The sequence below is a fragment of the Leishmania major genome, chromosome 12 (genome assembly GCF_000002725.2).
Source record: "Leishmania major strain Friedlin complete genome, chromosome 12".
NCBI classification, from domain to species: Eukaryota; Euglenozoa; class Kinetoplastea; order Trypanosomatida; family Trypanosomatidae; genus Leishmania; species Leishmania major.
The window spans coordinates 482,918-509,115 of NC_007253.2; the positions used below are offsets into that span (position 1 = coordinate 482,918).

Below are 26,198 nucleotides of genomic sequence, written 5' to 3' on the forward strand. Positions count from 1 at the left end.
GTAGTCGCTCCTTTCTCCCCGCCGCATACGTGACGATGCTGGTGACAGGGGGGCACCCCAGTGCGCGGCATCCAGTGGCGCCGCACTCTCTGTGTGGGGAGGCGGAGCGGCCCCTCCCCCCTCTCCCCTCATCCCTGCGCATACGGGACCGCTTCTGGTGGCGGAAGGGCTAGGCCCCTACGGCGCCGGGGGGAGGCGAGGGCGGTGCGTCGCCACCGGTGTGGGCAGTGAGGTCGTGGATGGCGCGGCGCCGGAGCGACGTGCGGCAGTGGGCGCGCTTGTGCTGCCCGCATGCTGGGCGAGGGGTCAACGGGGCTCGGGCGTCTCCCGCCCGGCCCGTGTTGCCTGCTGGTGGGGTGCCTGGGCCACGCCGAGGCGGACGCGCCAGGCGGCTGCCGGCACGGTGTGCGCTGCTGTGGGGCGACCTGCGTGGCGGATGGGTGGGCAGAGGCTGTGCGAGGGGCCGCGCGCGGGGCCTGGTGCGGGGTGTGGCGCGGCGTCGGCCTGCTGTTGCAGGACGGAGGGATGGACGCGTCGAAGTGGAGCTGCTCGCGCTGTTGCAGACATCGCCACCCCGAGTGTTGCCTGGCACTCGCCCCTCTCCCCACCTGCCATATGCGGCTGCACACGCATGCGGGCGGCGAGCGACATCGGCACTCATGAGGGTTTGGTGTCCTGTGCTTCCACACCCCCACTGCGCGTGGACAGCGCGCCCATGCAGCGGTGGGGCCTCATGGGCAGAGGGGATGCCCCGCCACTGCCTGCTCTCTTGTCCCCGCTTCACCTCCCATCGGTGATGCGAGGCGAGCAAGCGAGTGCCCCTCGCCGGTCTCTCCCGCCCCACCGAGCAGCGACCGGCACACGTGAGCCACAACGGCGGCCTTGCCTGTGCTGCTGCGGGCCTTCGGCTCTTTCCCTGTGTGCTGCCGTTCCCCCTGTGCCTGGTGCCGCTGCTGCCTGCGCATGGCGAGCGGGCCGGTGCTGCCGCATCCCCCCCCGCCTCGTGTGCGCACACACCCGTCCGTGGGCGGGGCCGGCGTCTTGCGCGTCGTTGCACTGCGTTTGCTTTTCCTCTGTTCTCGGCGTCACTGGCGTCCCTACCATCCGTAGCGCGTGGTCGTGCTGCCCGTGCTGCTGTCTTGAGCCGTGCTTGGTGCTTGCACCCACTGCGACGCACTTGGCCACTGCCCTGCCGCTCATCATTATTATCTGCATCGAGGAGCTCGTGCCGCGTCGCACAGCTCTGCGCGCACGCACGGGAGTGAGGGGGAGCTGCAGCGACCGACCAGACGGAGCGGACGGGTGGACGGGGGCGCACCCGCCCGCTGGTCATGCTCTCTGTTTCGCTGGCCGCCCACTCCACGCCGCTGGTCTGTGCGGAGCTCCGCGCTGCGTATGGCTCGCCCCTCCCTGCCCCTCGCCTCCTCCTCATGTGCACCGCTCCCTCCCTCTCCCTCCCTCTCTATCCTTCGTTGTCACCTCGGCCAACCTTCACGGACACGCAGACGTACGTGCGCATCCACACTACCCCTCGCCTCGCTGCTGCTGCTGTGACAGCTCTACGGACCCTGCCCAGTCGCTGCGCCCCGCTGCTCGCCTCTCTCCCCCACACGAGGCTACGTACGACGTGTCGGCCCCCTCGCTCTGCCTGGTAAGCTCAGCAGACACCGACGCCCGAGCAATCCCGCCCACGGACCTGCTGCCGCCCCGCTCTGCTCGTGACCCTGGCTGCGAATGGCGCAGTGCGTGCGTCGGCTGGTGCTGGCGGCGACGCTCGCCGCTGCGGTGGCGCTGCTGCTGTGCACGAGCAGTGCGCCGGTGGCGCGTGCTGCTGGGACGAACGACTTCACTGCGGCGCAGCGGACGAACACGCTGGCGGTGCTGCAGGCGTTTGGGCGTGCGATCCCTGAGCTTGAGAAGAAGTGGGCGGGCAACGACTTCTGCTCGTGGGAGCTTATCAAGTGTAATAAGATGGGAGTGTACGTGACGGGAATCAGTCCAACGTATGCCGGCACGCTGCCGGAGATGCCTGTGAACGTCGACTACAGGCACGTCATGATCCGGGATTTGTGGCTCTGGAATATGTCGCTGCTGAGCGGGACGCTGCCGGACAGCTGGGGCAAGCTGGAAGGACTGACTTCCCTTAAGTTGTCGGGCAACAAAGTGAGCGGTACGCTGCCCGCCTCATGGCACTCGATGAAGCGGCTGTCATTCTTGATAATTGAAGAATCTGGCGGCATCACCGGCGCGCTGCCGCCCGAGTGGAGCTCGATGCCTAATTTACAGACTCTGCAGCTAAGGCGACTAAAACTGAGCGGTACGCTGCCTGCGGAGTGGAGCTCTTGGAAATCACTAGTGAACGTCTTTCTTGAGGACACGCCGATCACAGGCTTGTTGCCCCCGGAGTGGGGCTCGCTGGAGAGAATACAGCAGCTGGTTCTAGAGAAATCGAAGCTGACCGGCCCTCTCCCTCCTCAGTGGAGCTCGATGAGATCGCTGAGCCTTCTGAACCTGAATGGCGCAAAGGTCTCCGGCACGCTGCCGCCCGAGTGGAGTGGGATGTCGAAGGCCGCATACTTCTGGCTGAACAACTGCGACCTGTCCGGCACGCTGCCGCCCCAGTGGTCGTCGATGCCAAACCTGCGCGGCGTCTCACTGAAGGGCAACCGCTTTTGCGGGTGTGTGCCGGACTCGTGGGCCAACAAGGCTGATCTTGCTGTGGAAATCGAGGACAAGCACAAGGGCAGCGACTGCTTGGCTGGTAAGGACTGCACAACGACCACCACTAAGCTCCCCACCACGACAACGACCACCACTAAGCCCCCCACCACGACAACGACCACCACGACAACGACCACCACTAAGCCCCCCACCACGACCACGACCACCACAAAACCCCCCACCACGACCACGACCACCACAAAACCCCCCACCACGACAACGACCACCACAAAACCCCCCACCACGACAACGACCACCACTAAGCTCCCCACCACGACAACGACCACCACAAAACCCCCCACCACGACAACGACCACCACGACAACGACCACCACGACCACGACCACCACTAAGCCCCCCATCACGACAGCGACCACCACTAAACCCCCTACCACGACCACGACCACCACTAAGCCGCCGACCACGATAACGAGCACTACTAAGCTGCCCACCACAACCACCACTGAGGCACCGGCTGAACCCACGACCACTGCTACCCCAACAAACACGCCGACTCCTGCACCAGAGACGGAGTGCGAGGTGGATGGGTGTGAGGTGTGCGAGGGGGACTCCGCTGCGAGGTGCGCGAGGTGCCGTGAGGACTACTTCCTGACGGACGAGAGGACGTGCCTGGTGTACTGCGATGGCGGTGTTGCTGCTGTGTCGAGCGGAGTGGCGGCAGCAGCTGTTGTGTGCGTGGCTGTGCTGTTCAGCGTGGGGCTGGCGGCGTGAGGACGCTGCTGCTGTCGCGCGCAGGCAGCGGCCCCCGCTGCGTGGCACACGACTGTCTGCGTGCTTGCGTGCAGCGCCGCCCCCTGCATTGGCGTGCGCGTGCGTGTCTCTGTGTGCATGGCTGCCAGTGGTGCCCTCGCTCCTGCCTCTCGGTGCCTCTGCCTCTCTCGGCGTGTTGATGCTGTGGGCTGTGTGTGGGGCTCTCATGCGGCGCTGCTGCTCCCGCGGTGTCGCTCCTCTGCCCCGACTCTCTCTGCTGCCCTCCTCTCTCGCATGCGGGCGAGGGAGGGGTGGCACGTGCGCGCGCGCCGCTGCGCTTGCGAGTGTGCTGTGCACTGCCGTGCGCTCTCTCCTCTTTCTCTTTCCGTTCGCTTGTCTTCTCTCTTCTCCCCCCTCCCCCGCACTGCGGTCTCCCCTCCTCTGCCGTGCGGTGCGCAGACGAGGGATATGCCGCTGTGCCTCCCCCCTTTCATGGAGCGCCGAGCCGATCCCCCTTCGGCCTCGCTCCTCCCTCCTCCCGTGTAGGCCCTGTCTGTTGTACATCTCGTTGGACCGTCTCTTCATGAGCATCGCCTCTTCCGCAAATCTTTGTTCGCGTGTGCCGCCTCTCAGACTTCAGCCTTACTGTGATTGTCTTCTCACAGTGCGCCTCCGTGTGTGTGTGTGTGCCAGCACGCACCGCCTCTTCCATGTATGTCCTTGCTTGCTCTGGTGTGCCACCCTCCCGCTGCCTCCCACAATCCGTGCCTGTGCGCATGGCCGTGTGGAGGGGACATCGGTGCCCCTCCCTGCCACTCTCTACTTCCTCACTCTCTTCGTACCACTTCGTGGGCGGTGCATGCATGCATGCGTGGATGGATATACACGTGTAGGGAAGCGGGTATGCGTGCAGGTGTGCGCGTACACGCTTATGTGTGTCAGTGCCCCACCTTATAAATATGTGCGTGTACGCTGATCGACAAGTTTTAGGGTATGCATGCGCATGTCTACATGCGCATGGATGTATACAGCCGACTGCGTGCCGTGTGTAGGCGTGTGCGTGTATCCGTGTGTGCCAGCACGCGTGTGTCGCGTCACGCTCTCTTGCCCGCCTCTTCTGTGCTTGCCACTCGCTCTGGGCGCGCTGGCGGCTGGCGCCGGGTGGTGGCCGTGCGGAAGGTGGGCGGCGGCCCTCCCCTATTTCTCTGTTTCTCTGTTTCCCCTTCGTGTCAACAAACGAGAGCTGCTCGGCCCCGTGACCCCGACCCGTGCTGTGGGAGGGGGAAACGTGTTGTGGTAACGCCGATGACGGTGGGCGTTGTGGCGAGGACCGCGCGCGGATGCTGTCGCGACGGTGGTGCGCAGCGCGGGCCTCTGGACACGCGTGCGTGCCGTCTCTCCCCACCGATGCTCCTCTCCCTGCCTGCCCAGACATCTTCTCTCTCTGCCTGCCCTCCCCCTCCGCCGCGCCTGAGCCCTGCGCACTGCCTGCCCGGCTGCGTGCATGTGTGTGTCCCCGTCTGTGCCCAGCGCACCACTCATTCACAGGGAGGACAGCGCCGCCGCCAGCAGTGTGCCTGCGCGCACGCCGACGGCGAGGAGAGACCCGACAGCACCCAACGGCCGAGCTGCGCCCTGCCTCGCTCGTCTCCTCCCGCTGCACATCTCGCACAGGTGCTCCGCTCTCTCCCTGCCCCTCTTTGCTGTCCTCGACGGCGTGCGCCACCTCCCCCCTCCGCCGACTCGGCGGGGCTCGTTAGGGTGGCAGCTGTGGTGCGGGGGTGGTGTTCCCCCCCTCCCCGCCCCCTGCTCTCGGGGTCACCGGCGTCCCTGCGGTCCGTAGCATGTGCCCGTGCTGCTGTCTTGAACCGTGCTTGATGCTTGCGCCCACTGCGACGCACTTGGCCACTGCTCTGCCGCTCATCGTTATTATCTGCATGGAGGGGCTCGTGCCGCGTCGCACAGCTCTGCGCGCGTGAACACACACGCACACACACACACGCAAGGCTGCCGAGAACAGGGCAGCGCCTCGCCCGTCGCCGCTTGTCTGCGCTCTTTGTGGGGGGTCGTGCGCGCACGTGCCTTTGTGCGTGCAGGGGTGGCTGACGCGTGTGCGTCGCGCTCCCTCCTCGTGCAGCCCGCTGCCTGGTGATGCTGCGCTGTGCCCCTAGCAAGCTGTTCCGCGCCACGCCGCTGCTGCGTGTGTGGGCCGCGGAGGAGGACGACGCGAGCGCCCCGCGGACGACCTTCAGGAACGTGAGGCCTGGCCGGCTGCTGCGGCTGTGGCGCCAGATGCGGCACCGCGCATGGATGCTATACGCGTGGGATGAGGAGTGGGTGTCGCCGATGCAGGAGGGCTACCTGCGCCAGCAGCGTCTCGAGCAGGTGTGCTTCGCGCCGCTGTCCGCGTACGGCGTGGTGCCTGGCAGCTACTGCGATCCACTGCTGTACAACACGAAGCGCACGTCGCCGTTCCGGTGGCACGTGGCGAACGTGCAGGGCGACATTGTCGGACACTGGTACATGGACGCCGACGAGCTGTTCCGCATCGAGGACTGGCAGCCGAGGGAGCCGGACGACCCGCTGGAGATGTTCCCGCGACCGCCGCCGATGCTGCTGCGGTGGGACGAGTCGGTGGACGAGCACGGCAACCGTGCGTTCCGGTACAGGTACCACTACGATATGATGGGCCCCACGGGCAAGTGGGAGGCGTACCCGCGGTGCCCCTTCTCTCACCTTTACCATGGCGGGCCAGACCAGCACGGACGCGCTGAGGGGTACGGCTTCCAGCAGGGCCACCTCCTGCGCTGCGACGAGGCGGAGGAGGAGGTGCTGCGCCGCATCATGGAGGGGGAGGACAGGGAGTGGGAGATGGTGAAGCGGACGGAGGCGGTGCAGGAGCCGTGGTCGTACCCGGGCAAGATCCGCCCGAGGGACTTTGAGGGGGCGGTGGAGCGTGCGAAGGCGCGGTTCCGCGAGCGGGTCCGACACGGCAAGGAGACGGACCCGAGCGAGGACCCCGAGTACGACCTTGTTCAGGCCAGCGAGTACGTGGAGCCGCGCGATGGGCGGCGGGCGGAATGGCGGCATTTGTGGGCGTCGGGCCGCAAGCCTGGCGAGTCGCTGCCCTTCCACGTAGCGTTCAACGACGGACTGTGCTTCGAGGGGAACGAGGGCGGCCCGCCAGCGCACCCGGCGGCGCACTACGAGGCGCCGTACGGGAGGTACGAGGACGCGGACGCCGCTGCAGCCCGCGCAGCTGAAGCGGCGCACAATGCTGCGTGTGAGCAGTCGCTGAGCGAGGCGATGGCGCGGCATCGCAGGCTGTTTGGCGACACGAGCGGCGCGCCGAGCGGGCCGAAGGCGCCTCTGCCGACGGGTTGCCGGCCGATGAGGTGCGCGCCGGGCCCGCCGCTGCCATCTGGCCGCAGCCGGAGCTCGGGCGCCAGAGCAGTGGGCAGCGGGCCCGTGTGTGGCGCAGGGGCGCGTGATGGGGAGAGCGAGGGGGAGGGGCGCGGTGGTGAGGCGCCTCTCGGTTACGGTGTGCGCGCGTGCTCATGGCGGCGGCGGGAGGGGTGGGTGTGACGACGGCGAGGCACGCTCGGCACGGGTGCCGCCTCGTCTCTCTGTCCTTTGGGAGTTTGGCCGCCGCCCGCCACGCGCCTGCTGCTGGCGCCCCGCCGGCACCGTCTGCGCGGCACCTCCGCTCCCCTCTGGTGCCTTGCAAGACCAGCATTCGGTGTGGCATTGGGCGGGCGGGTGCGGGTGCGACGGCGGCGCTAGGGCTGCCCTGCGTCGCGCCGCTTGCGCATGTGTGCCAACGGACCGTCCTCCGCCTTCCCTCACTCGTCTCGGCTCGCCGCCTCCCGCGTCTCCTGGTTGGCATGCGCTGCTGAGCTCGTAGCGGCTCGGGCAATGGGAGGCGGAGGCGGCGGCCGCTGCGGAACGCGAGAGGCGGCGATGGGTGCACGCTGGGTGAAGGGGCGCGGCGCGGTGGACGATCGTGCGCCGTCACCCTCTCCCTGCCCTGCGATCTGCTCCCGCTGATGCGCGACTGCCGACGGTGCCGATCCCCTGCCTTCCGTCTCCTCTACGCGTCCTTGCGTGTCTCTCGGCAGGCCTCGGGGCATCGCGCACGCACCCACACATACACGTGCGTGCGTCTGTGCGCGTGCGCGTGTGCCTCTCTTGCTGGCCGTGCAGCGGGCGCATGCAGCCACACAGGCCCGCATGTCCCTCCCCGTCTCGCTCTCCCCGGCCTCCCGCACCGCCGCCCGCGCCCGGTGCGCTGCTTGCGTGCCTCGCCGCCCGTGACATCTGCCTCTGCCTGCTGGTGTGCTGCGCGCCCCCTCGCTTCCCTTCGCGGTGCGCCTCCTCCCTCTCCTCCTCCCCGCCCCGCGCCACACACGTGCACGTGTGTCTCTCTCAGCGCATGCCCGGAGACATGGGCAACGCCGCCCGCCCCGCCAGAGCCATGCACGCGCGTCGGCTCCCCTGACCGCCTGTGCTGACGAGCAGCTGCGGAGGGAGGGGGAGGCGAACGGATGCCGGTGAGGCTGTGCGTGCCGATGGAGGGTGTCCCGATGCCGCGCTGCCGCCCGTGCCGCCGTCGCGGTGGCGTTGCGGGTGTCCCTTGTCTGGTTTGCTACGCGGCTGCGTGCTGAGCGGAGGCGTGTGCGGCGGCGTGCACAGCGACGGCGCGGCTGCAGCTGCCTCGCACATCCTTCTCTCTCTCTCTCTGTGTGACGTGCATGACAATGGTATGCGGTGGCTGGTGGGGCTGCGCATGGGCGCTCGCCTCTCTCCCCCATGCGGGCTCGACTGCTCCGTGTTGTCAGCGCGCTTGCCCACCGCCCCCACGCGTGTGTGCGCGCGCTCTGGTGCTGCTGCCGCTGGCGCTGCGGTGTCTGTGCAGGGGCCGCGCCACGCACACGCACGGGAGTGAGGGGGAGCCGCAGCGACCGACCAGACGGAGCGGACGGGCGGACGGGGGCGCACCCGCCCGCTGGTCATGCTCTCTGTTTCGCTGGCCGCCCACTCCACGCCGCTGGTCTGTGCGGAGCTCCGCGCTGCGTATGGCTCGCCCCTCCCTGCCCCTCCCTTCCCCTCGCCTCCTCCTCATAAGCACCGCTCCCTCCCTCCCCCTCCCTCTCCCTCCCTCTCTATCCTTCGTTGTCACCTCGGCCAACCTTCACGGACACGCAGACGTGCGTGCGCATCCACACTACCCCTCACCTCGCTGCTGCTGTGACAGCTCTACGGACCCTGCCCAGTCGCTGCGCCCCGCTGCTCGCCTCTCTCCCCCGCACGAGGCTACGTACGACGTGTCGGCCCCCTCGCTCTGCCTGGTAAGCTCAGCAGACACCGACGCCCGAGCAATCCCGCCCACGGACCTGCTGCCGCCCCGCTCTGCTCGTGACCCTGGCTGCGAATGGCGCAGTGCGTGCGTCGGCTGGTGCTGGCGGCGACGCTCGCCGCTGCGGTGGCGCTGCTGCTGTGCACGAGCAGTGCGCCGGTGGCGCGTGCTGCTGGGACGGGCGACTTCACTGCGGCGCAGCGGACGAACACGCTGGCGGTGCTGCAGGCGTTTGGGCGTGCGATCCCTAAGCTTGGGGAGAAGTGGGCGGGCAACGACTTCTGCTCGTGGGAGGCCGTCTTGTGCAATGCGCCGGACGTGTACGTGTCGGGAATCAGTCCGACGTATGCCGGCACGCTGCCGGAGATGCCTGTGAACGTCGACTACAGGCACGTCGTGATCAGGCGGCTCGACTTTTCCGAAATGGGGCCGGGGCTGAGCGGGACGCTGCCCGCCTCATGGCACTCGATGACATCTTTGGAGTCGTTGTCGATTGAAAAGTGTGAAAGCATCTCCGGCAGTGTGCCCCCCGAGTGGGGCTCGATGACATCGCTGAGTGTTCTCAATCTGCGGGGCACAGGCATCTCCGGCACGCTGCCGCCCCAGTGGAGTGGGATGTCGAAGGCCCGGTCCCTGCAGCTGCAGGACTGCGACCTGTCCGGCAGTCTGCCCTCTTCGTGGTCTGCGATACCGATGCTGGCTTCCGTCTCTCTTAAGGGCAACAAGTTCTGCGGGTGTGTGCCGGACTCGTGGGATCAGAAGGCTGGTCTTGTTGTGGACATCGAGGACAAGCACAAGGGCAGCGACTGCTTGGCTGCTAAGGACTGCGCAACGACCACCACTAAGCCCTCCGCCACGACAGCGACCACCCCGAACCTCACTAACTTTCCCCCTACGCCGAGGACCACGACTGAGCCGCTTACCACAACCAGCACTGAGGCACCGGCTGAACCCACAACCACCACTGAGGCACCGGCTGAACCCACGACCACTGCTACCCCAACAAACACGCCGACTCCTGCACCAGAGACGGAGTGCGAGGTGGATGGGTGTGAGGTGTGCGAGGGGGACTCCGCTGCGAGGTGCGCGAGGTGCCGTGAGGACTACTTCCTGACGGACGAGAAGACGTGCCTGAAGCACAACGATGGCGGTGTTGCTGCTGTGTCGAGCGGAGTGGCAGCAGCAGCTGTTGTGTGCGTGGCTGTGCTGTTCAGCGTGGGGCTGGCGGCGTGAGGACGCTGCTGCTGTCGCGCGCAGGCAGTGGCCCCCGCTGCGTGGCACACGACTGTCTGCGTGCTTGCGTGCAGCGCCGCCCCCTGCGTTGGCGTGCGCGTGCGTGTCTCTGTGAGCATGGCTGCCAGTGGTGCCCTCGCTCCTGCCTCTCGGTGCCTCTGCCTCTCTCGGCGTGTTGATGCTGTGGGCTGTGTGTGGGGCTCTCATGCGGCGCTGCTGCTCCCGCGGTGTCGCTCCTCTGCCCCGACTCTCTCTGCTGCCCTCCTCTCTCACATGCGGGCGAGGGAGGGGTGGCACGTGCGCGCGCGCCGCTGCGCTTGCGAGTGTGCTGTGCACTGCCGTGCGCTCTCTCCTCTTTCTCTTTCCATTCGCTTGTCTTCTCTCTTCTCCCCCCTCCCCCGCACTGCGGTCTCCCCTCCTCTGCCGTGCGGTGCGCAGACGAGGGATATGCCGCTGTGCCTCCCCCCTTTCATGGAGCGCCGAGCCGATCCCCCTTCGGCCTCGCTCCTCGCTCCCCCCGTGTAGGCCCTGTCTGTTGCACATCTCGTTGGACCGTCTCTTCGTGTTGCCTCGGCGCCTCGTCCGCAGAGCCGCGTTCGCGTGTGCCGCCTCTCAGACTTCAGCCTTACTGTGATTGTCTTCTCACAGTGCGTCTCCGTGTGTGTGTGTGTGCCAGCACGCACCGCCTCTTCCATGTATGTCCTTGCTTGCTCTGGTGTGCCACCCTCCCGCTGCCTCCCACAATCCGTAGATGTGCGCATGGCCGTGTGGAGGCGACATCGGTGCCCCTCCTCCCCTCTCCTTCCTCATTTTCTGCGTTCGATTTCGTGGGCGGCGCATCCATGTATACATATATATATACATGCAGATGTATGTATATGTATGTGCGTGTATCCGCGTGGTGCGCCACGCTCTCTTGCCCGCCTTCCCTGTGCTTGCCACTCGCTCTGGGCGCGCTGGCGGCTGGCGCCGGGTGGTGGCCGTGCGGAGGTGGGCGGCGGCCCTCCCCTATTTCTCTGTTTCTCTGTTTCCCCTTCGAGTCAACAAACGAGAGCTGCTCGGCCCCGTGACCCCGACCCGTGCTGTGGGAGGGGGAAACGTGTTGTGGTAACGCCGATGACGGTGGGCGTTGTGGCGAGGACCGTGCGCGGATGCTGTCGCGACGGTGGTGCGCAGCGCGGGCCTCTGGACACGCGTGCGTGCCGTCTCTCCCCACCGATGCTCCTCTCCCTGCCTGCCCAGACATCTTCTCTCTCTGCCTGCCCTCCCCCTCCGCCGCGCCTGAGCCCTGCGCACTGCCTGCCCGGCTGCGTGCATGTGTGTGTCCCCGTCTGTGCCCAGCGCACCACTCATTCACAGGGAGGACAGCGCCGCCGCCAGCAGTGTGCCTGCGCGCACGCCGACGGCGAGGAGAGACCCGACAGCACCCAACGGCCGAGCTGCGCGCTGCCTCGCTCGTCTCCTCCCGCTGCACATCTCGCACAGGTGCTCCGCTCTCTCCCTGCCCCTCTTTGCTGTCCTCGATGGCGTGCGCCACCTCCCCCCTCCGCCGACTCGGCGGGGCTCGTTAGGATGGCAACTGTGGTGCGGGGGTGGTGTTCCCCCCCTCCCCGCCCCCTGCTCTCGGGGTCACCGGCGTCCCTGCGGTCCGTAGCATGTGCCCGTGCTGCTGTCTTGAACCGTGCTTGATGCTTGCGCCCACTGCGACGCACTTGGCCACTGCTCTGCCGCTCATCGTTATTATCTGCATCGAGGGGCTCGTGCCGCGTCGCACAGCTCTGCGCGCGTGAACACACACGCACACACACACACACGCAAGGCTGCCGAGAACAGGGCAGCGCCTCGCCCGTCGCCGCTTGTCTGCGCTCTTTGTGGGGGGTCGTGCGCGCACGTGCCTTTGTGCGTGCAGGGGTGGCTGACGCGTGTGCGTCGCGCTCCCTCCTCGTGCAGCCCGCTGCCTGGTGATGCTGCGCTGTGCCCCTAGCAAGCTGTTCCGCGCCACGCCGCTGCTGCGTGTGTGGGCCGCGGAGGAGGACGACGCGAGCGCCCCGCGGACAACCTTCAGGAACGTGAGGCCTGGCCGGCTGCTGCGGCTGTGGCGCCAGATGCGGCACCGCGCATGGATGCTGTACGCGTGGGATGAGGAGTGGGTGTCGCCGATGCAGGAGGGCTACCTGCACCAGCAGCGTCTCGAGCAGGTGTGCTTCGCGCCGCTGTCCGCGTACGGCGTGGTGCCTGGCAGCTACTGCGATCCACTGCTGTACAACACGAAGCGCACGTCGCCGTTCCGGTGGCACGTGGCGAACGTGCAGGGCGACATTGTCGGACACTGGTACATGGACGCCGACGAGCTGTTCCGCATCGAGGACTGGCAGCCGAGGGAGCCGGACGACCCGCTGGAGATGTTCCCGCGACCGCCGCCGATGCTGCTGCGGTGGGACGAGTCGGTGGACGAGCACGGCAACCGCGCGTTCCGGTACAGGTACCACTACGATATGATGGGCCCCACGGGCAAGTGGGAGGCGTACCCGCGGTGCCCCTTCTCTCACCTTTACCATGGCGGGCCAGACCAGCACGGACGCGCTGAGGGGTACGGCTTCCAGCAGGGCCACCTCCTGCGCTGCGACGAGGCGGAGGAGGAGGTGCTGCGCCGCATCATGGAGGGGGAGGACAGGGAGTGGGAGATGGTGAAGCGGACGGAGGCGGTGCAGGAGCCGTGGTCGTACCCGGGCAAGATCCGCCCGAGGGACTTTGAGGGGGCGGTGGAGCATGCGAAGGCGCGGTACCGCGAGCGGGTCCGACACGGCAAGGAGACGGACCCGAGCGAGGACCCCGAGTACGACCTTGTTCAGGCCAGCGAGTACGTGGAGCCGCGCGATGGGCGGCGGGCGGAATGGCGGCATTTGTGGGCGTCGGGCCGCAAGCCCGGCGAGTCGCTGCCCTTCCACGTAGCGTTCAACGACGGACTGTGCTTCGAGGGGAACGAGGGCGGCCCGCCAGCGCACCCGGCGGCGCACTACGAGGCGACGCCGAAGGGGGCGCCGTACGGGAGGTACGAGGACGCGGACGCCGCTGCAGCCCGCGCGGCTGAAGCGGCGCACAATGCTGCGTGTGAGCAGTCGCTGAGCGAGGCGATGGCGCGGCATCGCAGGCTGTTTGGCGACACGAGCGGCGCGCCGAGCGGGCCGAAGGCGCCTCTGCCGACGGGTTGCCGGCCGATGAGGTGCGCGCCGGGCCCGCCGCTGCCATCTGGCCGCAGCCGGAGCTCGGGCGCCAGAGCAGTGGGCAGCGGGCCCGTGTGTGGCGCAGGGGCGCGTGATGGGGAGAGCGAGGGGGAGGGGCGCGGTGGTGAGGCGCCTCTCGGTTACGGTGCGCGCGCGTGCTCATGGCGGCGGCGGGAGGGGTGGGTGTGACGACGGCGAGGCACGCTCGGCACGGGTGCCGCCTCGTCTCTCTGTCCTTTGGGAGTTTGGCCGCCGCCCGCCACGCGCCTGCTGCTGGCGCCCCGCCGGCACCGTCTGCGCGGCACCTCCGCTCCCCTCTGGTGCCTTGCAAGACCAGCATTCGGTGTGGCATTGGGCGGGCGGGTGCGGGTGCGACGGCGGCGCTAGGGCTGCCCTGCGTCGCGCCGCTTGCGCATGTGTGCCAACGGACCGTCCTCCGCCTTCCCTCACTCGTCTCGGCTCGCCGCCTCCCGCGTCTCCTGGTTGGCATGCGCTGCTGAGCTCGTAGCGGCTCGGGCAATGGGAGGCGGAGGCGGCGGCCGCTGCGGAACGCGAGAGGCGGCGATGGGTGCACGCTGGGTGAAGGGGCGCGGCGCGGTGGACGATCGTGCGCCGTCACCCTCTCCCTGCCCTGCGATCTGCTCCCGCTGATGCGCGACTGCCGACGGTGCCGATCCCCTGCCTTCCGTCTCCTCTACGCGTCCTTGCGTGTCTCTCGGCAGGCCTCGGGGCATCGCGCACGCACCCACACATACACGTGCGTGCGTCTGTGCGCGTGCGCGTGTGCCTCTCTTGCTGGCCGTGCAGCGGGCGCATGCAGCCACACAGGCCCGCATGTCCCTCCCCGTCTCGCTCTCCCCGGCCTCCCGCACCGCCGCCCGCGTCCGGTGCGCTGCTTGCATGCCTCGCCGCCCGTGACATCTGCCTCTGCCTGCTGGTGTGCTGCGCGCCCCCTCGCTTCCCTTCGCGGTGCGCCTCCTCCCTCTCCTCCTCCCCGCCCCGCGCCACACACGTGCACGTGTGTCTCTCTCAGCGCATGCCCGGAGACATGGGCAACGCCGCCCGCCCCGCCAGAGCCATGCACGCGCGTCGGCTCCCCTGACCGCCTGTGCTGACGAGCAGCTGCGGAGGGAGGGGGAGGCGAACGGATGTCGGTGAGGCTGTGCGTGCCGATGGAGGGTGTCCCGATGCCGCGCTGCCGCCCGTGCCGCCGTCGCGGTGGCGTTGCGGGTGTCCCTTGTCTGGTTTGCTACGCGGCTGCGTGCTGAGCGGAGGCGTGTGCGGCGGCGTGCACAGCGACGGCGCGGCTGCAGCTGCCTCGCACATCCTTCTCTCTCTCTGTGTGTGACGTGCATGACAATGGTATGCGGTGGCTGGTGGGGCTGCGCATGGGCGCTCGCCTCTCTCCCCCATGCGGGCTCGACTGCTCCGTGTTGTCAGCGCGCTTGCCCACCGCCCCCACGCGTGTGTGCGCGCGCTCTGGTGCTGCTGCCGCTGGCGCTGCGGTGTCTGTGCAGGGGCCGCGCCACGCACACGCACGGGAGTGAGGGGGAGCCGCAGCGACCGACCAGACGGAGCGGACGGGCGGACGGGGGCGCACCCGCCCGCTGGTCATGCTCTCTCTTTCGCTGGCCGCCCACTCCACGCCGCTGGTCTGTGCGGAGCTCCGCGCTGCGTATGGCTCGCCCCTCCCTTCCCCTCGCCTCCTCCTCATGTGCACCGCTCCCTCCCTCCCCCTCCCTCTCCCTCCCTCTCTATCCTTCGTTGTCACCTCGGCCAACCTTCACGGACACGCAGACGTGCGTGCGCATCCACACTACCCCTCACCTCGCTGCTGCTGTGACAGCTCTACGGACCCTGCCCAGTCGCTGCGCCCCGCTGCTCGCCTCTCTCCCCCGCACGAGGCTACGTACGACGTGTCGGCCCCCTCGCTCTGCCTGGTAAGCTCAGCAGACACCGACGCCCGAGCAATCCCGCCCACGGACCTGCTGCCGCCCCGCTCTGCTCGTGACCCTGGCTGCGAATGGCGCAGTGCGTGCGTCGGCTGGTGCTGGCGGCGACGCTCGCCGCTGCGGTGGCGCTGCTGCTGTGCACGAGCAGTGCGCCGGTGGCGCGTGCTGCTGGGACGGGCGACTTCACTGCGGCGCAGCGGACGAACACGCTGGCGGTGCTGCAGGCGTTTGGGCGTGCGATCCCTAAGCTTGGGGAGGTGTGGAAGGGCGACGACTTCTGCTCGTGGGACCACCTACTGTGTTTGCCCTTGAGCGTTACCATACGTGTTTTTGTTTCCACGTATGCCGGCACGCTGCCGGAGATGCCTGTGAACGTCGACTACGGGCACGTCATGATCGGGAACCTGGGGCTCTGGAATATGCCACAAGTGGTCGGGACGCTGCCCGCCTCATGGCACTTGATGAAGCGGTTGACATCTTTGGTAATTGCAGACTTTGACAGTATCACCGGCAGCCTGCCGCCTGAGTGGAGCTCGATGCCTAATTTAAACGCTGTGGAGCTGAAGCGACTAAAACTGAGCGGTACGTTGCCTGCGGACTGGAGCTCTTTGAAATCACTGTCGAACGTCGTTCTTGAGGACATGCCGATCACAGGCTTGTTGCCCCCGGAGTGGGGCTCGCTGGAGAGAATACAGCAGCTGGTTCTACGGAAATTGAAGGTGACCGGCCCTCTCCCTCCTCAGTGGAGCCCAATGAAGGCATTGCGGTTTCTTACTCTGGATGGCACGAATCTATCCGGCACGCTGCCGCCCCAGTGGAGCGCGATGGCATCGGTGATATCTCTTAATCTGGAGGGTACTGAGGTCTCTGGCACGCTGCCGCCTGAGTGGATATCGATGAGCAGGCTGCAAACTCTGAATCTGCGGCGCACGAAAGTATCCGGCACTCTGCCGCCCGAATGGAGTTCTATGGGCAGCCTGGCGAACCTTCAACTTTCTCTTACTCAGGTCTCCGGCACGCTGCCGCCCCAGTGGAGCTCGATGAAAAAGCTTACGCAGCTGCTGCTCACCGATACTTTGTTGTCCGGCACGCTTCCTGCTGAGTGGAGTGCGCTGCAGTCGCTTGTTATACTGCAGCTGTCCGGCAGTAAGTTCTCCGGCACGCTGCCGCCCCAGTGGAGTGGGATGTCGAAGGCCCGGTCCCTGCAGCTGCAGCACTGCGACCTGTCCGGCAGTCTGCCCTCTTCGTGGTCTGCGATACCGATGCTGGCTTCCGTCTCTCTTAAGGGCAACAAGTTCTGCGGGTGTGTGCCGGACTCGTGGGATCAGAAGGCTGGTCTTGTTGTGGACATCGAGGACAAGCACAAGGGCAGCGACTGCTTGGCTGCTAAGGACTGCACAACGACCACCACTAAGCCGCCCACGACGACAACGACCACGACGACAACGACCACCACTAAGCCGCCCACGACGACAACGACCACCACTAAGCCGCCCACGACGACAACGACCACGACGACAACGACGACCACTAAGCCGCCCACGACGACAACGACCACCACTAAGCCGCCCACGACGACAACGACCACGACGACAACGACGACCACTAAGCCGCCCACGACGACAACGACGACCACTAAGCCGCCCACGACGACAACGACCACGACGACAACTACCAGCACTAAGCCACCCACGACGCCAACGACCACGACGACAACGACCACCACTAAGCCGCCTGCCGCAACCAGCACTGAGGCACCGGCTGAACCCACGACCACTGCTACCCCAACAAACACGCCGACTCCTGCACCAGAGACGGAGTGCGAGGTGGATGGGTGTGAGGTGTGCGAGGGGGACTCCGCTGCGAGGTGCGCGAGGTGCCGTGAGGACTACTTCCTGACGGACGAGAAGACGTGCCTGGTGTACTGCGATGGCGGTGTTGCTGCTGTGTCGAGCGGAGTGGCAGCAGCAGCTGTTGTGTGCGTGGCTGTGCTGTTCAGCGTGGGGCTGGCGGCGTGAGGACGCTGCTGCTGTCGCGCGCAGGCAGCGGCCCCCGCTGCGTGGCACACGACTGTCTGCGTGCTTGCGTGCAGCGCCGCCCCCTGCGTTGGCGTGCGCGTGCGTGTCTCTGTGAGCATGGCTGCCAGTGGTGCCCTCGCTCCTGCCTCTCGGTGCCTCTGCCTCTCTCTGCGTGTTGATGCTGTGGGCTGTGTGTGGGGCTCTCATGCGGCGCTGCTGCTCCCGCGGTGTCGCTCCTCTGCCCCGACTCTCTCTGCTGCCCTCCTCTCTCACATGCGGGCGAGGGAGGGGTGGCACGTGCGCGCGCGCCGCTGCGCTTGCGAGTGTGCTGTGCACTGCCGTGCGCTCTCTCCTCTTTCTCTTTCCATTCGCTTGTCTTCTCTCTTCTCCCCCCTCCCCCGCACTGCGGTCTCCCCTCCTCTGCCGTGCGGTGCGCAGATGAGGGATATGCCGCTGTGCCTCCCCCCTTTCATGGAGCGCCGAGCCGATCCCCCTTCGGCCTCGCTCCTCGCTCCCCCCGTGTAGGCCCTGTCTGTTGCACATCTCGTTGGACCGTCTCTTCGTGTTGCCTCGGCGCCTCGTCCGCAGAGCCGCGTTCGCGTGTGCCGCCTCTCAGACTTCAGCCTTACTGTGATTGTCTTCTCACAGTGCGTCTCCGTGTGTGTGTGTGTGCCAGCACGCACCGCCTCTTCCATGTATGTCCTTGCTTGCTCTGGTGTGCCACCCTCCCGCTGCCTCCCACAATCCGTGCCTGTGCGCATGGCCGTGTGGAGGGGACATCGGTGCCCCTCCTCCCCTCTCCTTTCTCATTCTCTTCGTTCGATTTCGTGGGCGGTGCATCCAGGTATGTATATATATATATATATATGCAGATGTATGTATATGTATGTGCGTGTATCCGTGTGTGCCAGCACGCGTGTGTCGCGCCATGCTCTCTTGCCCGCCTTCCCTGTGCTTGCCACTCGCTCTGGGCGCGCTGGCGGCTGGCGCCGGGTGGTGGCCGTGCGGAGGTGGGCGGCGGCCCTCCCCTATTTCTCTGTTTCTCTGTTTCCCCTTCGAGTCAACAAACGAGAGCTGCTCGGCCCCGTGACCCCGACCCGTGCTGTGGGAGGGGGAAACGTGTTGTGGTAACGCCGATGACGGTGGGCGTTGTGGCGAGGACCGTGCGCGGATGCTGTCGCGACGGTGGTGCGCAGCGCGGGCCTCTGGACACGCGTGCGTGCCGTCTCTCCCCACCGATGCTCCTCTCCCTGCCTGCCCAGACATCTTCTCTCTCTGCCTGCCCTCCCCCCCCGCCGCGCCTGAGCCCTGCGCACTGCCTGCCCGGCTGCGTGCATGTGTGTGTCCCCGTCTGTGCCCAGCGCACCACTCATTCACAGGGAGGACAGCGCCGCCGCCAGCAGTGTGCCTGCGCGCACGCCGACGGCGAGGAGAGACCCGACAGCACCCAACGGCCGAGCTGCGCGCTGCCTCGCTCGTCTCCTCCCGCTGCACATCTCGCACAGGTGCTCCGCTCTCTCCCTGCCCCTCTTTGCTGTCCTCGACGGCGTGCGCCACCTCCCCCCTCCGCCGACTCGGCGGGGCTCGTTAGGGTGGCAGCTGTGGTGCGGGGGTGGTGTTCCCCCCCTCCCCGCCCCCTGCTCTCGGGGTCACCGGCGTCCCTGCGGTCCGTAGCATGTGCCCGTGCTGCTGTCTTGAACCGTGCTTGATGCTTGCGCCCACTGCGACGCACTTGGCCACTGCTCTGCCGCTCATCGTTATTATCTGCATGGAGGGGCTCGTGCCGCGTCGCACAGCTCTGCGCGCGTGAACACACACGCACACACACACACGCAAGGCTGCCGAGAACAGGGCAGCGCCTCGCCCGTCGCCGCTTGTCTGCGCTCTTTGTGGGGGGTCGTGCGCGCACGTGCCTTTGTGCGTGCAGGGGTGGCTGACGCGTGTGCGTCGCGCTCCCTCCTCGTGCAGCCCGCTGCCTGGTGATGCTGCGCTGTGCCCCTAGCAAGCTGTTCCGCGCCACGCCGCTGCTGCGTGTGTGGGCCGCGGAGGAGGACGACGCGAGCGCCCCGCGGACAACCTTCAGGAACGTGAGGCCTGGCCGGCTGCTGCGGCTGTGGCGCCAGATGCGGCACCGCGCATGGATGCTGTACGCGTGGGATGAGGAGTGGGTGTCGCCGATGCAGGAGGGCTACCTGCACCAGCAGCGTCTCGAGCAGGTGTGCTTCGCGCCGCTGTCCGCGTACGGCGTGGTGCCTGGCAGCTACTGCGATCCACTGCTGTACAACACGAAGAGCACGTCGCCGTTCCGGTGGCACGTGGCGAACGTGCAGGGCGACATTGTCGGACACTGGTACATGGACGCCGACGAGCTGTTCCGCATCGAGGACTGGCAGCCGAGGGAGCCGGACGACCCGCTGGAGATGTTCCCGCGACCGCCGCCGATGCTGCTGCGGTGGGACGAGTCGGTGGACGAGCACGGCAACCGCGCGTTCCGGTACAGGTACCACTACGATATGATGGGCCCCACGGGCAAGTGGGAGGCGTACCCGCGGTGCCCCTTCTCTCACCTTTACCATGGCGGGCCAGACCAGCACGGACGCGCTGAGGGGTACGGCTTCCAGCAGGGCCACCTCCTGCGCTGCGACGAGGCGGAGGAGGAGGTGCTGCGCCGCATCATGGAGGGGGAGGACAGGGAGTGGGAGATGGTGAAGCGGACGGAGGCGGTGCAGGAGCCGTGGTCGTACCCGGGCAAGATCCGCCCGAGGGACTTTGAGGGGGCGGTGGAGCGTGCGAAGGCGCGGTTCCGCGAGCGGGTCCGACACGGCAAGGAGACGGACCCGAGCGAGGACCCCGAGTACGACCTTGTTCAGGCCAGCGAGTACGTGGAGCCGCGCGATGGGCGGCGGGCGGAATGGCGGCATTTGTGAGCGTCGGGCCGCAAGCCTGGCGAGTCGCTGCCCTTCCACGTAGCGTTCAACGACGGACTGTGCTTCGAGGGGAACGAGGGCGGCCCGCCAGCGCACCCGGCGGCGCACTACGAGGCGACGCCGAAGGGGGCGCCGTACGGGAGGTACGAGGACGCGGACGCCGCTGCAGCCCGCGCAACTGAAGCGGCGCACAATGCTGCGTGTGAGCAGTCGCTGAGCGAGGCGATGGCGCGGCATCGCAGGCTGTTTGGCGACACGAGCGGCGCGCCGAGCGGGCCGAAGGCGCCTCTGCCGACGGGTTGCCGGCCGATGAGGTGCGCGCCGGGCCCGCCGCTGCCATCTGGCCGCAGCCGGAGCTCGGGCGCCAGAGCAGTGGGCAGCGGGCCCGTGTGTGGCGCAGGGGCGCGTGATGGGGAGAGCGAGGGGGAGGGGCGCGGTGGTGAGGCGCCTCTCGGTTACGGTGTGCGCGCGTGCTCATGGCGGCGGCGGGAGGGGTGGGTGTGACGACGGCGAGGCACGCTCGGCACGGGTGCTGCCTCGTCTCTCTGTCCTTTGGGAGTTTGGCCGCCGCCCGCCACGCGCCTGCTGCTGGCGCCCCGCCGGCACCGTCTGCGCGGCACCTCCGCTCCCCTCTGGTGCCTTGCAAGACCAGCATTCGGTGTGGCATTGGGCGGGCGGGTGCGGGTGCGACGGCGGCGCTAGGGCTGCCCTGCGTCGCGCCGCTTGCGCATGTGTGCCAACGGACCGTCCTCCGCCTTCCCTCACTCGTCTCGGCTCGCCGCCTCCCGCGTCTCCTGGTTGGCATGCGCTGCTGAGCTCGTAGCGGCTCGGGCAATGGGAGGCGGAGGCGGCGGCCGCTGCGGAACGCGAGAGGCGGCGATGGGTGCACGCTGGGTGAAGGGGCGCGGCGCGGTGGACGATCGTGCGCCGTCACCCTCTCCCTGCCCTGCGATCTGCTCCCGCTGATGCGCGACTGCCGACGGTGCCGATCCCCTGCCTTCCGTCTCCTCTACGCGTCCTTGCGTGTCTCTCGGCAGGCCTCGGGGCATCGCGCACGCACCCACACATACACGTGCGTGCGTCTGTGCGCGTGCGCGTGTGCCTCTCTTGCTGGCCGTGCAGCGGGCGCATGCAGCCACACAGGCCCGCATGTCCCTCCCCGTCTCGCTCTCCCCGGCCTCCCGCACCGCCGCCCGCGCCCGGTGCGCTGCTTGCGTGCCTCGCCGCCCGTGACATCTGCCTCTGCCTGCTGGTGTGCTGCGCGCCCCCTCGCTTCCCTTCGCGGTGCGCCTCCTCCCTCTCCTCCTCCCCGCCCCGCGCCACACACGTGCACGTGTGTCTCTCTCAGCGCATGCCCGGAGACATGGGCAACGCCGCCCGCCCCGCCAGAGCCATGCACGCGCGTCGGCTCCCCTGACCGCCTGTGCTGACGAGCAGCTGCGGAGGGAGGGGGAGGCGAACGGATGCCGGTGAGGCTGTGCGTGCCGATGGAGGGTGTCCCGATGCCGCGCTGCCGCCCGTGCCGCCGTCGCGGTGGCGTTGCGGGTGTCCCTTGTCTGGTTTGCTACGCGGCTGCGTGCTGAGCGGAGGCGTGTGCGGCGGCGTGCACAGCGACGGGGCGGCTGCAGCTGCCTCGCACATCCTTCTCTCTCTCTCTCTGTGTGACGTGCATGACAATGGTATGCGGTGGCTGGTGGGGCTGCGCATGGGCGCTCGCCTCTCTCCCCCATGCGGGCTCGACTGCTCCGTGTTGTCAGCACGCTTGCCCACCGCCCCCACGCGTGTGTGCGCGCGCTCTGGTGCTGCTGCCGCTGGCGCTGCGGTGTCTGTGCAGGGGCCGCGCCACGCACACGCACGGGAGTGAGGGGGAGCCGCAGCGACCGACCAGACGGAGCGGACGGGCGGACGGGGGCGCACCCGCCCGCTGGTCATGCTCTCTGTTTCGCTGGCCGCCCACTCCACGCCGCTGGTCTGTGCGGAGCTCCGCGCTGCGTATGGCTCGCCCCTCCCTGCCCCTCCCTTCCCCTCGCCTCCTCCTCATAAGCACCGCTCCCTCCCTCCCCCTCCCTCTCCCTCCCTCTCTATCCTTCGTTGTCACCTCGGCCAACCTTCACGGACACGCAGACGTGCGTGCGCATCCACACTACCCCTCACCTCGCTGCTGCTGCTGTGACAGCTCTACGGACCCTGCCCAGTCGCTGCGCCCCGCTGCTCGCCTCTCTCCCCCGCACGAGGCTACGTACGACGTGTCGGCCCCCTCGCTCTGCCTGGTAAGCTCAGCAGACACCGACGCCCGAGCAATCCCGCCCACGGACCTGCTGCCGCCCCGCTCTGCTCGTGACCCTGGCTGCGAATGGCGCAGTGCGTGCGTCGGCTGGTGCTGGCGGCGACGCTCGCCGCTGCGGTGGCGCTGCTGCTGTGCACGAGCAGTGCGCCGGTGGCGCGTGCTGCTGGGACGGGCGACTTCACTGCGGCGCAGCGGACGCACACGCTGGCGGTGCTGCAGGCGTTTGGGCGTGCGATCCCTGAGCTTGGGGAGAAGTGGACGGGCAACGACTTCTGCTCGTGGGAGGCCGTCTTGTGCAATGCGCCGGACGTGTCCGTGTCGGGAATCAGTCCGACGTATGCCGGCACGCTGCCAGAGATGCCTGTGGGCGTCGACTACCGGCACGTCATGATCAAGCAGCTCGACTTTTCCAAAATGGGCCTGGGGCTGAGCGGGACGCTGCCGGACAGCTGGAGCAAGCTGGAAGGACTGACTTCCCTTACGTTGTCGGACTGCGGCATGGGTGGTACGCTGCCGGCCTCATGGAGCTCGATGACTCGGCTGACGGAGCTTAGGATAGAAAGATGCGGGTTTTTCTCGGGCACGCTGCCGCCCGAGTGGAGCTCGATGAAGTCCATCCAGTTTGTTGACCTGAGGGTTATGAAGCTGAGCGGTACGCTGCCGCCCCAGTGGAGCTCGATGACGTCATTGGATACGCTGTCGCTTCGTGACGTTGGCGAGATCACCGGCACGCTGCCGCCCGAGTGGAAATCGATGAAATCAATTCTGTATCTGTACGTTACCAAATCGAGGATTAGCGGCTCATTGCCCGTTGAGTGGAGTGAGATGACGACCGTGAGGGAGTTTTCGTTTCGGGAATCGCCGTTGGCCGGCCCCCTCCCTCCTCAGTGGAGCAGCATCAAGACACTGAGGAGAGTGTACCTGGCGAACACTGATATCTCCGGGACGCTGCCGTCCAGTTGGACAGCCCTAACCCGTGTTGATCACCTGCACTTGGAGGGCACAAAGCTCTCCGGCACGCTGCCGCCTGAGTGGATATCGATGTCGTCGCTTGCGCAGCTGTTTCTGAGCAGGTCGCTTGTTCAGGGCACGCTGCCGCCCCAGTGGAGCGCCATGAAAAAGCTTACGCAGCTGCTGCTCGACGATACTTTGTTGTCCGGCACGCTTCCTGCTGAGTGGAGTGCGCTGCAGTCGCTTGTTACACTGCAGCTGTCCGGCAGTAAGGTCTCCGGCACGCTGCCGCCCCAGTGGAGTGGGATGTCGAAGGCCCAGTCCCTGCAGCTGCAGGACTGCGACCTGTCCGGCAGTCTGCCCTCTTCGTGGTCTGCGATACCGATGCTGGCTTCCGTCTCTCTTAAGGGCAACAAGTTCTGCGGGTGTGTGCCGGACTCGTGGGATCAGAAGGCTGGTCTTGTTGTGGACATCGAGGACAAGCACAAGGGCAGCGACTGCTTGGCTGGTAAGGACTGCACAACGACCACCACTAAGCCGCCCACGACGACAACGACCACGACGACAACGACGACCACTAAGCCGCCCACGACGACAACGACCACGACGACAACGACGACCACTAAGCCGCCCACGACGACAACGACCACGACGACAACGACCACCACTAAGCCACCCACGACGCCAACGACCACGACGACAACGACCACCACTAAGCCGCCTGCCGCAACCACCACTGAGGCACCTGCTGAACCCACGACCACTGCTACCCCAACAAACACGCCGACTCCTGCACCAGAGACGGAGTGCGAGGTGGATGGGTGTGAGGTGTGCGAGGGGGACTTCGCTGCGAGGTGCGCGAGGTGCCGTGAGGACTACTTCCTGACGGACGAGAAGACGTGCCTGGTGTACTGCGATGGCGGTGTTGCTGCTGTGTCGAGCGGAGTGGCAGCAGCAGCTGTTGTGTGCGTGGCTGTGCTGTTCAGCGTGGGGCTGGCGGCGTGAGGACGCTGCTGCTGTCGCGCGCAGGCAGTGGCCCCCGCTGCGTGGCACACGACTGTCTGCGTGCTTGCGTGCAGCGCCGCCCCCTGCATCGGCGTGCGCGTGCGTGTCTCTGTGAGCATGGCTGCCAGTGGTGCCCTCGCTCCTGCCTCTCGGTGCCTCTGCCTCTCTCTGCGTGTTGATGCTGTGGGCTGTGTGTGGGGCTCTCATGCGGCGCTGCTGCTCTCGCGGAGTCGCTCCTCTGCCCTGACTCTCTGTTGCCCGCGTGCGTGCTTGTGGGCTGATGGAGGCGGAACGTGTGCGGGTGTGGAGCGGGGCAGCAGCTGGAGAGAGGGGGAGGGCGATAGCCGAGGGGCAAGGGCCGCGGGGTTTGTGCGGCCATGTGCGGGTGTGCGGCACCCGGGGCGACGCGGGCATCGACTTCCGACCGACAGCCCGCACGCCTTCCCTGGCCTCCGCGTCCCCCCTCGAGCACGCGATGGCGGCGCTGGCGCGCCTTGCGCTGTTGTGCACTCGTGCGCCCGCCCCGCCGCTTCTTTTCCGTTTGTGTTGTGTTGGCTCTCCTCCTCCCTCTCGTTGATGTCCGTCTGCGCGTGTGGCTGCCGGGCTCGCCCTCCCTCGCTGCCTCGTTGCACGTGAGAGCGGCGCGCCCATGGCTGCTGCGGCGCACACACAAGGCAGCGTGTATGGTGTCTTGGTGCGACTTCTTCTTTGCGGTCCCGCTCTCCGGCACCTTGTTGCTCGGGCACTTCGGTGGCGTGCGCTCTGTCCCCCGCTCCTGCCGCGTGTTGTGATGCGCTGCTGCGCTGAGGATGCGTGCCCACGGCCTGCGAGCACGGCTGCTGGAGGAGCAGCAGCAGTAATGGCATGCCGCAGGGTGTGGGTGTGGGGTGCAGTGCTGCTCAGGTGAGGCGGACCCCTCTTATCCGTGGTGCCTCCGCTCCCCCTCGGCGCGACGCCCTCGCTGCCCTCTCACCCCCGCCTGCCACAGGAGAGACGGACGGCCACACGCGGACGCAGACACCCCATCGTGCACGGTTTGTGCGTTCTCCCGCTGCCGCGCCGGCACGGGTGTACGGGGACGCGGGGGCGTGCGCATGCAGGCGCGTGTGTGCGTGCCGGCTCGTGTCTGTCGCGCTCTCTGTGACCAGCACTCGGCACCCGCGCCAATCGGATGTGTGCATGGCGGTGGAGGCTCGCCGTGAACAGCGGGTGCGGACGTCCGCGACTCGCCGTCTGCCGTGCGGTCTGCTGTGCTGCTGCACCTCGGGGTCCGCCTTCTCCCCCACGGCGGGCGAGCGAGCCTCTGCTGCCGCGTGGGCGACGCACGCGTGCACCGTCCCGGGCCTCGTCAACGGGCTGCGATAGCGGTGCTCTGTTTTGGCGGTGTGGGCCGGTGCTGCGGAGGCGGTCAGAGCTGGCGGGGGGCATCGGCGCGGTGCGCAGGCGCCTGGTGTGGCTGCGCCGGCACGCCTTGCCGCGCCCCTTGCGCCGCTGCCATCGGCGGCTTCGTCGCTGACGCTGCCGCTGGCACGCGCGCTCGGGCCGTCTTTGCAGCAGCGGTGGTGTGCCGGAGTCAGCGGCACGCCGTCGAACCCTGACTGGCGCCTCCGCCAGGTGCGACGGGGAAGCTGGAGGATGGGGAGGACGTGGGCGCCCTCGTGGGTGCCATGCGGGGATGCGCGTGCGGCGGCGCTCTACTGCGCTGCGTGGTGAGGCTCGGTGCACGCGGCGCGATGGCACGCACCCTCGCTATCGGGCCATGCCGCTGTGCGTACGCGGCGTGTGAGCAGGCCCGTGCTCTCCCGTGCACCTT

General features: G+C 67.7%; 7 protein-coding genes across 7 annotated transcripts; all 7 read left to right on the forward strand.

The window, feature by feature from the left end:
• Positions 1-1,734: 1,734 nt before the first annotated feature.
• On the forward strand, positions 1,735-3,453 carry LMJF_12_0765 (putative surface antigen protein 2; the record flags this gene model as incomplete). Its single annotated transcript, XM_001681650.1, has 1 exon — positions 1,735-3,453. The coding sequence occupies one exon, from the start codon at positions 1,735-1,737 to the stop codon at positions 3,451-3,453; it is 1,719 nt and encodes a 572-aa protein (XP_001681702.1).
• Positions 3,454-5,583: 2,130 nt separating this feature from the next.
• Positions 5,584-7,017, forward strand: LMJF_12_0800 (conserved hypothetical protein; the record flags this gene model as incomplete). Its single annotated transcript, XM_001681651.1, has 1 exon — positions 5,584-7,017. The coding sequence occupies one exon, from the start codon at positions 5,584-5,586 to the stop codon at positions 7,015-7,017; it is 1,434 nt and encodes a 477-aa protein (XP_001681703.1).
• Positions 7,018-8,863: 1,846 nt separating this feature from the next.
• On the forward strand, positions 8,864-10,021 carry LMJF_12_0810 (promastigote surface antigen protein 2 PSA2; the record flags this gene model as incomplete). Its single annotated transcript, XM_001681652.1, has 1 exon — positions 8,864-10,021. The coding sequence occupies one exon, from the start codon at positions 8,864-8,866 to the stop codon at positions 10,019-10,021; it is 1,158 nt and encodes a 385-aa protein (XP_001681704.1).
• A 1,964-nt stretch (positions 10,022-11,985) lies between these two features.
• LMJF_12_0820 (conserved hypothetical protein) lies at positions 11,986-13,434 on the forward strand (the record flags this gene model as incomplete). Its single annotated transcript, XM_001681653.1, has 1 exon — positions 11,986-13,434. One exon carries the CDS (start codon positions 11,986-11,988, stop codon positions 13,432-13,434), a length of 1,449 nt encoding a protein of 482 aa, XP_001681705.1.
• A 1,834-nt stretch (positions 13,435-15,268) lies between these two features.
• On the forward strand, positions 15,269-17,215 carry LMJF_12_0830 (putative surface antigen protein 2; the record flags this gene model as incomplete). The annotated part of the gene is made up of 1 exon (XM_001681654.1): positions 15,269-17,215. The coding sequence occupies one exon, from the start codon at positions 15,269-15,271 to the stop codon at positions 17,213-17,215; it is 1,947 nt and encodes a 648-aa protein (XP_001681706.1).
• Positions 17,216-19,197: 1,982 nt separating this feature from the next.
• Positions 19,198-20,142, forward strand: LMJF_12_0840 (conserved hypothetical protein; the record flags this gene model as incomplete). The annotated part of the gene is made up of 1 exon (XM_001681655.1): positions 19,198-20,142. The coding sequence occupies one exon, from the start codon at positions 19,198-19,200 to the stop codon at positions 20,140-20,142; it is 945 nt and encodes a 314-aa protein (XP_001681707.1).
• Positions 20,143-22,495: 2,353 nt separating this feature from the next.
• LMJF_12_0850 (putative surface antigen protein 2) lies at positions 22,496-24,385 on the forward strand (the record flags this gene model as incomplete). Its single annotated transcript, XM_001681656.1, has 1 exon — positions 22,496-24,385. The coding sequence occupies one exon, from the start codon at positions 22,496-22,498 to the stop codon at positions 24,383-24,385; it is 1,890 nt and encodes a 629-aa protein (XP_001681708.1).
• Between the last annotated feature and the right edge of the window lie 1,813 nt (positions 24,386-26,198).